General features: G+C 39.9%; 1 protein-coding gene across 1 annotated transcript; it reads right to left on the reverse strand.

Moving 5' to 3' along the window:
• Positions 1-1,118: 1,118 nt before the first annotated feature.
• LOC149015041 (exopolygalacturonase-like) lies at positions 1,119-2,850 on the reverse strand. Its single transcript, XM_089156489.1, has 6 exons — positions 2,659-2,850; positions 2,427-2,567; positions 2,162-2,338; positions 1,780-2,069; positions 1,462-1,690; positions 1,119-1,355 (listed from the first exon to the last, which is right to left on the reverse strand). The coding sequence occupies exons 1-6, from the start codon at positions 2,848-2,850 to the stop codon at positions 1,119-1,121; spliced, it is 1,266 nt and encodes a 421-aa protein (XP_089012615.1).
• Positions 2,851-16,407: the final 13,557 nt, after the last annotated feature.

Here is a 16,407-nt window from a genome sequence, read left to right on the forward strand (position 1 = left end):
CTCTTGCTGCTGAAATTTAGAACTCAACAAAGGATTCAAGAAGAGGTTCAAAACCTATGATCAAGTTGAAAACCAATACTTTAATACCAAAAAATGAAGAGCTAAATCAATGGATTCGAAGTAGATTCTTGGCCTTCCGCCTTAATTTGCAGAGGTTTGAAGCTTCAAACTTCACTTGCGTTTTTGTGAGGGAATTTTTTGATAAGTTCTTATTTTTTTTTTCTTTTTGTAGATTTGTTTGGTAGGTCGAATAAAAGTAAGAACCCTTACCAAAAAAATAAGGATAAAGATAAAATAAAAGAAGTCAGAACGAAAGAAAGATGTGATTTTGTTTAGTTTGGTAAGTTTTTTTTTTTTTTTTTTCCTTGTATTTATTTTGGTAGGTTAAAAAAAAAATGTTTCATACATGTGGGTTCCCTTAGTGGACCACAAACTAATGTTGGGTCCCCTTAGCGTAATACATTACGTGTGGGTCCCAACTAGACAAACATTGTTAGCCGCCGTTAAGTATATTCAAATTTCAAATGGAGAAGGACCAAAATGCCCTCATATTATTTAATACATTGTGTTATTAAAAATATTAACCATATAATTAATGCTTAGTGACCAATTATCTCTTTTTAAAACCATATATTAACACAAAGTATTAAATAACCTAAGGGGCATTTTGGTCCCGTCACGTTTGAAATTTGAATATACTTAATAACGACAAATATTGTTAGTCTGACTGGGACCCACACATAATATATTACATTAAGGGGACCCAACATTAGTAAAGAAATAAACGAAATCCAAAAGGACACAAAGGTATTTTCATCATAAAATTTATTGAATTAACTGTTAACCAACTGAGTGTTCTTAGTTGGTTATACATAGGGAAATTGGGGGATGGAGATATTACATATGCCGCCGGGAGGGTTGATCCCACGACCTCTCACTTTCGAGAGAAGTCAGGTTCCTTGCCATCCTACTAACCGTCCATTGGCTAAGGGGGGCATAGATTAAAATTATGGTAAAAAGAATCCTTGAATCGGTATATTCCACCTGGCAAGATGTTAGATTTCAGTGGGCCCCCCGGGGGAGATATTCACCCTCTGGAGAGGAGCCGAACCCTATGTTTACAGGGTGGATTTACAGGCTGGAGGAATCTGGGTTCCAATATATTTGGCATTGACATGCTGACACGACGACGTAGTTGCGGTTCCTCCTGTTGCAGGTTCCAAGTGAATATCTTCAAGATTCACATTCTTACATGGCACCCCTTGGCTACACTCCAATGTCACTGCCACTGGAGAAGCTGAAGTTCCTGTAATGTGCCTGAAGGACACGTCACTCAACGCAACTTTTGATGGTGCCTGCAATATTAATCCATTTGTCATGTTCCAAAGTGTTTGTTAAAACGCCTCAACGAAGCAAAAAAGTTGCAGCAATGAACGAATTTGGTGGTTTCTAGCTACTAACCTTTTCATCACATTTGGCGTAAGGACAATATGTCTGGTCGATGATGATTGGATTAGTAACACTTTTCATTTCAATGTGTTCAAAGGTCATGTTAGAAGCCGCACTGGCGTCAGGTGAGTTTTGCCATGTCTTGATCCTAATTCCATTCGTTGTTCCACTTAATTTACAATTTTCAACAGTAAGCCCTCTCACATCACCTTCCTTCGGGTATTTCCCCAAGCTTCCAACACTACAAGAAGCAATCATATCAACAAAATTCGTGAATGAATTTGAGGTTTTGTAGCAGGATTTAAGATCAAGATCGATTCATGCACCAACCTGATGCCGTGACCAGGTCCGCAGGTGATACCATTGATGTGGACATTGGAATTGGCTTGTCCGATGGAGATGCAATCATCGCCGGTACCAATTATAGAATTAGAGATGCTAACACCACTGCTTCGTTCTATGTGGATTCCATCTGTGTTAGGGCTGTCTCCTGGTGCAGTGATTGTGATATCGCTCCCTTGGAAGTCTGTGCAACTGAGCAAAGCAATGTGGAAGAACTTGCTATTTAAAGACTTTATCCCCTTCACTACTGTTTTGGTCATGCTAACAAACTTCACACTCTGCAACAAAATAAGTTACCTTTGTTAATGAAACCCAAACGATAGATTACACAAAACCAACAAGTAAATTAGTTGAATCCATATCCACTTACTGTTGGAAGAACTTTACAATTGGTGAGACTTTTAGGGCATTTATTGGCAGGCCATGATACAGCGCCTTGGCCATCAAAAGTCCCACCTCCGGTCAACGTCAATCCGGTCACCCATCCAAACTCGACCCAATCATCCGAATCATACTTGCCCAAATCCGTGATTGCCTTCAAGTCACCCTATACAAATAATCGAAAACCTCATGTTAGGGGACCATCCAATCTATTTTGAGAAGAAAGAAATGGTTTTTTCACTATAGAAATACACCTGCATCTGGACAGTAAGGGAACCAGTGTTTTTGCAAGGCCCCTTGAATTTAAGGGGACCAACTAAGAAGCTTCCTTTTGGTATGGAAAGTGTCGCTGAACCCGAAGATTGACATGTTTCTTTCCAAGCCGCCATGAAAGCCTCGCAAAATTTTGGGTTCATAATCTCTCTCTGCAAAACCATAAAAGAAAAAAATAATAAGAATGAGAATTAAGAATTGAGGATTGATTACGTTGGTATCGTCGCTTCGTCCATCTCCTTTAGCGCCATAACGCATAACGTCGAAAGTGCCGCCGGAGCCTCCTGGTGCAGCTGTTGTCTTTTTAGGGGTCGTTGCAACTGCTTTTTCTCCAAGGATTCTTTCTCCATTAACAATCCAGGTAAAAGAAGTTAAGAAAAGCCAGAAGAGAATAGCACCTTGCATAATTCTTCCCTTTTTTATTTGGCTTTTTCTTTTTCTTTTTCCTGGATGGAATTTAATTTGTTTTCAGGATGATCTTTCCCATTTTCCTCTCAACAGGAGATTCAAATTTATATGAAATTCAACATTGTGATACTTGGGTTGGATACCAACGGCCATAACTAACTTCTTCCAAGAATATCTATTTTTTTCTGTAGCCACAATCGTCAGCTAAAATATCCACCAGAAATCGGGAATGAACTACCTATTATCCCTCTCTTCCTCCCTTCCTTCTACTTTTGCGGATGTAAGCACTCTACCTTGGTGACATCTTCACAAAGCGAATCAAATGCATAAATTTTTATTTTTAATATTAAAAGAATCCTTAAATCGCTAAATCAAACAATATATATTTCCTGCATGATTATTGCATGCATCTTTTACGTTAACAACCTTCTAATGCATGGTTTTTGCTCCAATTAGTTGACTGGAAACTTTTGGTTCTGTTCCATGCAATTTCTTTTGCATTGGTTTGATCTCTCGAAATCTCTTAGAGCAATGGTTTCAAACTGGAGGGTTCACCTCTTTAAAGACGGAGCTGGAAGAATAACTTCACTACTCTCAGTGCTCTCTCTCCTGAAAGAAAAAAAAATGGAGAGAATTTCCATTATGCTCTTCTTCTTATTCATATCGACAGTAGTTGTTTCGTTACCAGATGATTCAACGGAGATAATCTCCAGGTTCCAACAATACCTTGCCCTGAATACTATGCTGCTGCAGATTTCATTCACTCTCAAGCCAAATCCATCGGCCTTGAATCGCAAACCCTTGATTTGAAACTCTGCAGGGATTGCATCACCCAATGAAAATTATCGTATTTTCTTTGAGGAGAGATGTCCATGGTGGTTAGTGATCAAAGCCACTAGGGTCAAAACTTTACGACGACGGTGCCATGGAGAACTTCTTGAAGAGCATAGAGATTGTGAGGAGGTTCCGAGCTGCCCAACTGGACATGGTTAAGGCAGGTTTGAAGGAAGAAGGCGATGCCATTTCAGTGAACATAGACTTCTTGAAGGCTGGGGCACCATCTCCAACTGTAAGCTAAAGTCTCAAAAAGTAGAGAATTCTTAAAGGTTGAATGAATATATTGATTCCAGACCTAAAACTCATTAGAAGTTTCAAACATAAACTAATAATTCAAATTTGAGCAAAACAGGGGAGCATAGAATGTCAAATTACCCAAAAAAACAACAAAAGAGAAGAATAAGGGGAGGAGAAAACTGTATATAACCAATTTTACAGCCCTGCTCAAACCAATCATACCAATGAAACAGTTAGTTGGCTATTCTAAATGTTATCCCTCAAGCCTAAGCCATGCATAATTTTTCTAACTAAAGCGTCATAGTCAACTTGAAGGTGTTGTAATCCTCTTCAAATTTCTTCACTTGTTTCCGGATATCATTTGACGAGAATTGTAGAAACAGAACTACTAAACACATGGTTGTACTTGAGAAAAGACTGGAATTCATTTAGTTCAAGTAATCAAACAGTTAGATTAGTTTTCATATTCCGAGTAACCAAACAGTTTTACCAGACCAGATTGTAGAAGTTCAATCAGGCAGTGTCAGTTTGTAGTCAACAAGGAGAAGAAATACTGCTCCATATTTGGTTCAGCTCCAATGGATGGATTACAAGATCTGGGATTGTTTGATTGGAGCATAAGCAGCAAGCCTATAACTGGTGATTTGAGAGTGATTGAGTGAACTAAACTTAGTTTAAAATTGCTCAAATTGTGCCCCCCCGTCTCGGCATCAGCTGAAACTCGGAACTACATGAAACAGCAGGATTTTGAACAAGAGAAGAAGGTTAGGAATAGGTGAATTTAGCTCACAACAGCAAGGTTCCTTCAGCCTTTGGGTTTAGTAGTCAATAGCATAGCACTTAAGCCCTAGGTGTTTAGCTCTCACAGCAAGGGCCTAGCCCTTCTTAACGCTCGTGCAATAGACAAGAAAACAGTAGCAGCGAATCAAAACTTTTTAAAAAACTAAAAAACTAAGGACTCAATTAAAAAAATAAAAGTAGATCTAGCACGACTCACCCAGTTATGTCCTAAATTGGACTTGACGAGAATAGCGAAAATAACCTAAATATCCCTTGGGGAATTAGGGGACGTAGTGGTTGGGAAAGTGAGTCAAGCAACTCTAGGCCCTGTGCTGCCCCCTAGAAATGGTTTACATCATGAAGCTTCAGTGTTTCATTGTGAAGACTTCAGATCAATATTACTTCATTTAAAGAAGGAAATAATTAGCAGACTCTAACTAGGAAATCAATACTGACTTAACCTAGGAACTAGCAAACCAAATCCTAACCAAAAAGGACTTTAAACTCAACTCCAGTCCCATTGAGAATTCTTGATGGTACATGTTGAACCATTTGAACCAAGTTGGGCACTCAATTGGTTCTATGAAACCAGAATTTTTCAGTTTTTCAACTTCGCCCCGAACGGCCTCGTATTTTTCAATGGAGAAATTTCTCCTTTTCTGGATAACTGGTTTCACCTTCGGATCTATCCAGAGTTTGTGCTCTGCGACAGCTCAATCAATTCCTGGCATGTCTTCGGAAAACCATGTGAATACGTCACTATTCTGTTGAAGAAAAAACTTCAACTCATCCTTGAATTCCTCCAGCTGCTCAGACCCGATATAAGTAATATTTTTCTCATCCTCGGTACACAGTTGGATTTGCTCCAGTTTTTCTACTGGCTCGGGCCTTTGCATTTCTGCTTCTTCCCGATCATCTCGAACTTCTATAGGTAGGGCAGTCACCTTCCTTTTGGCCTTCCTTGTCTTTTAAATAGGCAACGTAACATTGCCGGGAGATCCTCTGGTCAGAGGAAACTTGACCAATTCCCATGTCAGTCGGGAATTTTATCTTCAAGTGTTTCGTCGAAACAATAGCACCTATCTTGGACAAAGATGGTCGCCCAAAGATAACATTATAAGCTGGCAGTTCCCGAACCACCAAAAAATTGATTCGGACGGTCGTCTCCTTGGGAAAACTTCCAATAGATAAGTCCAACTGGACAGATCCTTCCGCTACTGCAGATGATCCTGCAAAGCCATATAAATGCGTGGATGAAGGCTCCATCAAGTCCTCATCCACCCTCAGCTTTTGATACACTTCATAAGAAATTAGGTCAGCTGCAGACCCTGTATCAACTAAAACTCTATGCACTTCTCGGCGCATAATCTCTACCTTGATGACTATGGCATCATCGTGAGGTAGACAAACGCCTCTTTCATCCTCCTCGCCAAAGGTGATAGAATCTTCACCGTTTGGCTTCTTCCGCTTCTACGTCTCTCCGGTTCTTACAAATTTAGATTTTGCCTTTAAACTCCGGAGTGATTCGGGTTCTGGACCTCCGAAAATTGTAAGGATCGGTGATCGAGTTGCATCAACCACCTCCTTGCCTTTCTTAGACTTCAGAGCCTCCTTTGATCGTTCTGAACTAACCGAACGATCCCTTTTAGGAGCAGCCTCGCGTGGCTCACGTGGCTCCTCCCTTCTTCTGCTAACAAAATTGGACAAATGTCCCTGAGATATTAATCTCTCAATATCTGCTTTTAGATGACGACAGTCATTTGTATAATGACCATAGTCTTTGTGGAATCGGCAATATTTTTCTCGATCTTGCTGCTCTCCAGGCTTCAAAGGAATTTTAGGTGGCCACTTCAAAATATTTCGCCTTTTGATGATATTCAGAATATCAGCCCGAGGAGCATTCAATGGAGTATACTCACTTTTACCGGGAGATCTTTGCCGCCAAGACTGAGGTTTTCCAACCCGATCGTGAACATTCTTCTTTGGCTTCTGCTTTTTCTCAGGAGCCTTATGTTCTTTAGTGGAGGCTTTGTTGTCTCCCTGGCACGCATCTAAGATCTCCATGACTTCAGCCTACTTTTGGCATCTCTGAACCAACTCAGCATATAGTTGCAGGCATATCCTGTAGTAATAACTCCAGAAGTTTTCGGTTAGTGAGTCCAGTGAATAGAGCAGTTTTAGCTACTTGCTCATCCAAATTCTCTATCTCCATCCTTACTCTGTTGAATCTTTTCAAATACTCTCTGATCGTTTCGCTCTTTCCTTGTCTGATGGTAAACAAGGTTTCTTCCATTTTCTTGACATGGATTCCACTCTGGAATTGCCCTATGAATTTGCGCGCCAAATCATCAAAGTTTACGATCCTTCCAGATGGGAGGTTCGAAAACCACTTTTGTGCTGCTCCGGTTAAAGATGAACCAAAAACCCTGCAGAGAATTTCATCAGAATTACCTGCAACTGCCATGGTCTGTTGATAATAGCCGATGTGGGCCGTAGGATCTCCGGAGCCATCGAATGTAGAAAAGGTAGGCAAACGGAAGTTGTGGGGAAACTGATATCCCACAATTGCCTTGGCAAAGGGGGTCATCCGAATAACTGAGTAAATATCCTCGGTTATCCTTCCCCTAGCCAACTGCCCTAGTTTTTTATTGATGTTGGCCAATTCCTGACCAATATAAGTCGAGTGATCTTCAGCATTATGATCACGACCTCGAACAACACGATCATCACGAGCTATCCGATCATCACGAACGTCCCGTCCGTCACGAACATTCCGCTCATCGCGAACTGCTCGATCATCACGAACGATTTGTCTAACAGTTGGCGAGTGAGTCCTCACCCCTGTATCCAACCTTGTATTTGAATCGGTTGTACTTTCCTGTGGTCTGTCGAACCGATCATCCCGCCTAGGTTGATCGTCAATCCTCCTAGGCCCTCTGTCACCTTCACGAAAGTTCTGACCGATATTTCGATCATCAGCCAATCTTTGATCACATGGCAATGCACGCCTCCCTGAATCACGATGATCAGGTTCTTGTGGTAATACCACCCGTCTGTTGAGCATGCGGAGTGCTTGACTCACCTCCAAGAGTTGAATCTTTACCTGATTCAATTGATCTTGGAATGTCTCTGGAGGATTATGTCCTCCCTGACCACCATCTACCTCAAGAGGTGGTAGACTTCCCTGGGGAATATCTGGATTATTCCCTCCAGGAATTTGAACACCGGTATTGTGTTGTGCAGCAGCTGCTGCCGATCTAGTCACCATGGCTATACAAGTCTTTCCCACAGACGGCGCCAAATGATGCGTCCAAAATCTGCTCAGCCCTTAGATCTCCTTGTGATGACCTGCAAAACGAAAGCATCAGAACGTGGCCCGACCGTGGGGGTCGGGAGTCAACCTCCGAAGGCTAAGTCAGTTGATGAATTTAATCACAAACGGCTCTGCTAGAAGTACAGAGCTAAGGAAAAAGGGGAAAAGTGATCTAGATCGTAAGCCTTTGATAGTTTACGTCTACTAGTTTGTATGTTGATCTGAGTCCTCCTCACCTCGTAGGCAAGTAAGGTTTATATAGAGTGTACCTTAGAATCTCCTTCGTTGGATGCACTCGAGCCTTCTTCGGGTAGTCGTTGGATCTTAACAGTTAGATCCATTGAGCGATAGACTTCTACTAGTTTGAACTAGTAGAGGACTCCTGAGATAACCTCCGGGTTATTCGATTATTATCCCTTCAATGATGATAAGTGACAGCCGCCAATTTGTATCTGCCATCATTAGGGTAATTAACCTAATCCATAAGTCGGATTAGGGCGTGCTTGTAGCTGATTTAGTTTTCTTCCTCAGCAAGCTATCTTCTGGATCCGGTTCTCTCGGAAGCAAGTCGATATCCTCCGTCTAGACCGGGGTCGAGGGTCAAACCGAGTATAAACCCGGTTCGATCATATTTCCTCCGTATCAACTACGTACCTCCCCAAGTGTCTGCAACCATTCTACGCCCAAGATTATATCAATGCTAACCAAATTGAAAGGGTAAAATTTTTGTACAAAGACCTCACCGCTCAACTGAATCGGAATCTGTTGACAAATCCCCATACCTTTGCTAATCGTTCCATTGACCAAAGCAACCTGTAATTTTGTTTTTTGGAGTACCAATCCCAACGGCTCCACCAACTATTGAGCGACAAAATCGTGCGTTGCACCACAATCAATCAGAAAGATGACTTCACAGCCATTTATCTGTCCCATTAGTTTCAGGGTATGTGGTGAATCGATTCCCACAAAAGAAGTATGCGAGAGTTCCGTCTCGAGCACTGGCTCCATTTCGACAGTCATATTGTCGTCATCGATCACTCCTTTCGCTGCTGCAACTTCTAGATTATCATTGCCATGGAGTAACAGCAACCTTAGTTGCTTCAAAGGGCATCGGTGGCCTTTGGAGTATGGAGCATCACACTTGAAACATACCCCTTTGTTCATTTTATCTTTGATTTCAACCTGGGATAGCCATCGTGAGCGTCCTGCGTTTACCGTCGCCACTGTGGTTGCAGGTCGAGATTGTGAAGAGGGTTCACTTCTTTGGTTCATTCCGGTTCCCTGAACCGTATTGGTTCCTCTAATATTGGTGTTGGGTGGGCTGAAGTTAATAAAGCGTGAGGTTAAATTTTGGGCCGATTGAGTGGGTTGGGCCAAAAAAGATTTCTTATTTTTCCCCACTCTATTTTTGTCCTCCACGTCTTGGGCCAGGTCCATTATTTGGCCCAATTTGGTGAGGCCAAATAATCGTTCCTCCGCCCTCACTTCTTCCTTTAAACCAGCGAAAAACACCCCTTTCAACCATTCTTCATCTACCGCTCTGGCTGCCGCTGCTAATTTCTCAAACCCTTCTCTATATGGTGCAAATGTCCCACTTTATTTATGATTAATCAACGCTTATTGGGGAGTCTTCAGTTGTGCTGAGTTAAATCGATGGATCATCGATTCTTTCAAGTTTCACCATGATGACAATGGCTGCCGCAATTCTTGGAAGTGTATCCATCCCAGTGCCACACCTTCAAAACAAAGAGTTGCAGTTCTGAGTTTCTCTACATCGCTCAATTTGTATAGGTCAAAGTACCTCTCAGCCCATGCGATCCACCCCATCGGATCTTCCCCCATGAAAATCGGCATCTCAAGATGTCTAGGAGGGAAGTATCTTGATTTCTCTGGTTCGATCGTTCGCTCGCTATATACTGGAGTTCTTTCGTTTTCATTCACCTCAGGAGTTAAGGTATGCATCTTTGCTGATTTTCCTTTCAACAGCATGACCCTTAATTCCTCTCTGAAATTGTCATTCGCCTTTTCTCCTTTTTATACGTGTTGTGCCAAGAGTCCAACTTGACCTTGAATCTCTTTCATGATACTTTCCAATTCCTCTACCCTCTGCTCCATTCGGCTCTTTACCATTCCCCTGGAATCGATGGCTCTGATGCCAAATTGATAAGACCCTAATCTCTAAAACAATGAATAAGTTCACTCACAACAATAATAGCAACATTGAATCAAATAATCTCTAGACAAAACACACTACTAGCAGTAGGTGAATCCTACGACTACCCAAGAGCAATAGCTCTCACCTAAACTTCCCCAATAACTCCAAAAAACTGTCCCCTCTACTATTCCTTCCCCCTATTTATAGCAATTACGTTCCTACAGTGTTAATTAACAGAATCATCCCAATTCGAATAGGACTCTTCAAATCTAATTCTAAAAAGTAATTCGAATAGGACTCTTCGAATCTAATCCTAAATGTAATATGACTCTTCAAATCTTCCAATCGTTTCCTTCCCTAGATTTTAGGGATTTGCTTTCCACGTTGTCGAGTGTAGACTCGTGATACAAGGGGCTTATCAATTGATCTTGTTGCTTATTCCTTAAAATTCATTACAAATCCATTACACAGTTATTGATGTAATCCCACCACATCCATTACACAATTATTGATGGTGCCAACACTTGTCATTTTTTATAAAAACAACACCAAAATCATATATGAGGGAGCTTAGAGTTTAGGACTTTACAAAAGACTAGAACTAGTATGGGGTTCATATTGGTCTGCTGTGAGGGGGATTGGTTGCTGGGTTTGGGGGGAAACCTAATGGCCAACAAGGCTAATAAACTAAGGTTCAAATGGGTAGCTGTAAACAGTTAAACCGAAGGGGAAAAGGAAGAGAGAAGAGAGAAGGATCGAGTGAGGACTGTCTATGTGGTCAAGTTACTCAATCCTCGCCCAACTTCAGCAGCTTGGATATGAATCACCAAGGAGTGTTACTTGGATATTTGTTCACCAAGTCAGACTGGATATTAATTACACAAAACCGGTCCCACAATGGAGAAGGTGGCATCAATAGCAGCAGCAGCAGCAGCTCTGGCAAATGGCAATAATTCTAATATCCGTCTGTCCTCTACCCGACCATGATAGGGGTTGAATAGGGACCTTGAGAGCCAATTACAACTTACAAGAGTCCAGTAATAGAAATTTTTAACTCTTGCCTAGGATTGAGAAGCTAACATTCAGGGAATTAAAACCAACTCAAAATAAAACATAACTCCAGCTACATGCATGAAGCATGAAGGGTCCTAACACAAACTAAAAAAATATTATTAATGAACTAAGTCTGGACATTACACACCACACCAGTCCCATAATAGAGAAGAAGGCATCAACAACAGCAGCTCTGGCAAACAACAATAATTCTAATATTTCAATTATTCTCCCCTGATGGGGGTTAAATAAGGGCTTCGAAAGCCAAATTACAAGCAAAACTCCAGTAGTAGGAACTTTTAACTCTTAACAACCTAGGATTCACAAGCATTTAGGGAATTAAAACTAACACAAAACAGAACATAACTCCAGCTACATGTATAAGCATGAAGGGTCCTAATACACACTAATAGGCATACTGCCCTTGGCTTACATTGGACAATCGTATGAACTGAATTAAACAAAATAAAAGAAGTTAAATTTAGAAGTATTAAAAGATGATTAAAAAGAAAGGTAGTATAAACACAATCATAAGTTAAGCAAAACATAATTCATAAAAACATATTATAATATGAGAAGTAAATATTCAGTCACAGCTAAGATCAAGTTGCCAGCAGAGTTAACTGGATCAGTATAATACTTATAAGAATTGTTTGAATGAAGTGCAAAATCAATAACATTATAAGAATTGTCAAATATAAGATGAAGAACAGCAGAATCATATTTTTTCAAAATCCAATCGAACTCCAAAAAATGTAGAAAAATTTACAGCATTCAACCTCATATCTAGATGCATAATCATATAAACTGACAGCTAGCAGATGTTTCTCATTAACACTGAGCAGGAAAAGATCTATGTAGTGCCTGGTATTTTGATGAGCTATTGATGATATAGTGCCAATGTAGGAAAGACAAGACACTAATCAAGGACAGGAGAGAGATGTAGAGTAGTGAAGAACACTAAAGAAAGAAATTATAAATGGAATTATTTAAAAGTGATGAGGTTCTCAATAAATCCATGCTATTGACAATTTCCAATCCTTAAACAAACTGCCTTCCATCTCCGAAATTGAACATTACAGAAGAATAGAACATTACAGAACATGAATGTTCAATCAAAGCATTGCTTTCCACATTGGAAGAGAAACAGAGAAAGAGCTTAAGGATAGAACCAAAGCATTGGAAGAGGAGAAGAATAAACGAGCTGGGGTTTCATGAAACTGAAAGGAGAAAACTCACCGCTAGTATTTGACGATAGAGGAGACGCATAGTATTCAGAGAGTCAAGCAAATCAAAAATATTCAAATAGATTATCAGTTTTTAGTATTCTTCAAGTTCACGATTCCAGATCTAGCTTCTTCTTCTTCTTCTTCAAGGTCTGCGAGAATGAGAACGTAGCTGGGAAATGCAGCAAAGAAGCAGAGAAGTTGGGCTTTGACTGTGGTTTCCGGCCTTTGTTAACTTGAGCAGCAGCAGCTTCAGAACTCTGATATATGACAGCGTTTTTCAAAAACGCCGTTACAAAGTGTTATATGGAAAATGCCCTTACAAAATGCTATACAATGCCATTTACGATCAGACATACGACGACGTTTTTTAGGAACGCCGTTAAAAGCAATATACTTGAAAACGCCGTTACAAAGTGTTATATGGAAAATGCCCTTACAAAGTGCCTTACAATGCCTATACGATCAGACATATGACGGCGTTTTTCAGAAACGCCGTTAAAAATAATATATGACGGCATTTTCAAATAACGCCGTTACAAAGTGTTATATGGAAAATGCCCCTTGGTGCTATACAATGCCTTATACAACCAGACATACGACAACGTTTTCCAGAAATGCCGTTACATGTGATATACGATGGCATTTTCAAAAAACACCATTACAAAGTGTTATATGGAAAATACCCTTACACAGTGCTATACAATGCCTTATACAACCAGACATACGATGGCATTTTTGAAAAACGCTATTACAAAGTATTATATGGAAAATACCCTTACACAGTGCTATACAATGCCTTCTACAACAAGACATATGACGTCATTTTTTAAAAACGTCGTGACAAATCAATATAAGACCAAACATACGACAGCGTTTTTTCCGCAACAAAACAATATATGATAGGCACTTTCAATAAACGCCGCTAAAAACAAATGACAAAGAATACAATGGCGTTTTAGGCAAATGCCGTAAAAAATGACCTACAACGGCACTTACAATAAACACCATGATAAATGTCATGAGAAAGTAGTAAATAACTACGTTTGTAAATAAATGCCGTAACAAAATGATATACGATGGCACTTTAGATAAACGCCGTAAAAAATGACGTGACAAATGATATACAAGGGCACTTGTGAAGAAGTGCCGTGACAAAATGATATACAACGGCGTTTTATAAAAACACCACTATATATTAACATACAATGGCATTTTTTAGGAAATGCCGCTATAAATTAACAGACAGCTGATCCTTATCCAATGTGCCGCCGTAGGCCCATTTTCTTGTAGTGATGCATGCTACTACCCAGGCATGAGTATTGAAGCTGAGTGACCTGTGATAGTAGTGGTTGGGTCCTGTGGGAGTCCAACACAAGGTAACCATCCATGGGGAGACACATACCCACTATTATCATGCATTGGGGAGTTGCTATTGGATTGTGTAAAGTTGACATTTTTGTTGGAAGCATTTCTTTGATGATACTTAAAATGGAATTAAGCAAATTAAATTCAACCTATTTACAAGATACCAATACCAGATCGATCCAAGCCGTTGCAAATTCACACACCATTTCGCATATCATTATAATGGAAATCAGCATGAAAGGTGTCTCTGCCTACACTATTGACTTCAGCCGCTCCTAGAGGAGACCATGCCTCAGAGAGGTTTTGACAAGTAATGGTGATATATTCTCTTTTGTATCCAATGGCATATCCATAAAGGGGATTCCCATGATTCTTGCTTCGTTGTGACAAGCTTCCAAAAGCAGAGGGAGGAGCAGTTGAAGGGTATAATGCCTTCCAAGCATCCATTTGGGTTGAGGTTTTATCCGCATTTTTTGAGTGAGCTCTGTTTTGTGTTGTCATTGAAGGGTTAACATGGTGGTATTATCGGTTGTAAATGTGGTGGGAGGAGAGGCGATTCGATTGTCTTCCCATCTGCACCAACAAAACTAGCCGAAACACAGTTAGATCTTTACTAGAAGTAGAAAAATTAAGTTAGTGTGAGTACTTGGTCAGCATAAATCCGGGGGGGGGGGGGTTTAACAAAGGAATAAGGAGATGAATGCCATTAATAGAACTGATGAGGTAGGTGGTTTCAGAGGTTCATACTAGTCATAAAGACAAGGCAAGAGCAAAGAGGAGTTTTCAAAAACAGGGGAGAGAAAGGGGTTTCAAAAATTTGCAAGAAGGAGAACGAACAGACCCAACTACGAAATAGGGTTATTGCTGTTGGATAATCGCCCGGAAAGGCCAGCTACTCACATTTGATGACAGACCCAGCTCCTTGCCTCTCAGTCAAAAAGTATACTCATGGCGGAAGGAGGAGTAAAAGAAGATGGAGACACTTGAAGAACATTGGAACCCATTATTCCAAAGGCTCTTTGTTTTCAGTTCCCTCTTTCCGATATTCGATTTGAGCCATTATTTTTTTTGTTGGACAAATTTGGATTCCCAAAAGCCCATGTTAGTGTTATGATGTCTAAATCTGATTGAGCTGGTGCCTAGTTTAAATCATTACTCCATCTACATGACAAATATAGTGATTCCCAAAAGCCAATGTCACCATTATAATTCTTGATCCTAACAAAGCCAGAGTCTAGTTTCAAGATGTTATTCTATCTACTAGATGAAAATGTGTTGGAATTTTAAATTATAAGATTCAAAATATTTTTTTTGTTTTACAATAAAGGGTTAGAGGTAACGTTATTCCCTATTTACATACCAAAATAGCCAATGGAAAGTCTTGTTTGAATGGCTAACAAACCACACTTAAGGGAAAAGACATGGTCTGGGAGGTACCTTATGGAGATACCCCTTTGTAAGTGTCTCTTCCTCTTGTATATAAAGAGAAAAGTTGATCCTTGATGACTTTAACAGTTTTAACACCAATATTAGTCTCTTGGTTTTCTATCAAAGTGTGTGTGTTTTGTTGATGAGTTTGTGAGTACTACCTTCGGATGCTCTTTGCAAGTAGATTCCTTTGGAGTGCATGCCATTGGAACTAAGGAGTTGTTGTATCTTGGAGGTGAGGACTCCAAGGTTGAACCCAGTCTGCACTATAGAAGGCGTTCAAATACCTTAAGGAAAAGTGCTGATTTTTACGCCTCAACTCACCTTGTTCTAGTTTTTGTTGTTGTTATTGTATTGTTTCCTCGATAACATACAGATGCATAGTGATGTTACCGATTTCTTCTTCAACTTCAACAAAGACATGGGTATCTCTCCAAATCAGATAAGTTCTATTTCATCAATTCTATATAGTCTTATACTTGCTGGCCATTTTGTTTGCCAACAAAATGCTGATCTATAGAAGCTCACAATGCTGTTATGCTATTCTACCTGATGTATACTCTAAACCAGTGTAAAAAGCAACACATGTTTACCGTTCGGTTAGCAGTTTTATTTACATTTTATCACCTTAAGTTTTATGATCGATAATTACTATCATGGAACACGTCAGGTAGATTGGCTAAGTTCATGTATTAAACTACAATCATGCTGAAAAAGGAGTACAATCTCTCATCATCCATTCACATGTAACTATAGCAGCATCCCATTAACAAAAGAATCCATTTCCCATGAGATAGATATATAAATATGAGCAACTACATACTATAGACATGTATAATTTTTCAACAATGATCACATTCCAAAACAAATTTGCAGCTGACTAAGAAACTACATAACTCAGCTCATCAAGAAGATGATTACATACATGGTAAAAAAAGTTGCACTGTAAGGTACCACAAGTATGAGACTTTATAAATAAAATTGCTTGGGTGCTGTGTAATGTGCACCTGCAGCCATTTTCAAAAAGTGTGGTGTTTTCACACTTTTAAGAAATGGAAGGTTGAGATTGAAATCTCTTTGCAACGCAGTGCTGCCCAATTAAAGCACAACACTGAAGTCAAGCTCATATAAATATGTTTCATTTACACACAAACATG

Source organism: Hakea prostrata, chromosome 5, assembly GCF_041222555.1.
Source record: "Hakea prostrata isolate BN-2017 chromosome 5, UWA_Hpros_2, whole genome shotgun sequence".
Lineage (NCBI taxonomy): Eukaryota > Viridiplantae > Streptophyta > Magnoliopsida > Proteales > Proteaceae > Hakea > Hakea prostrata.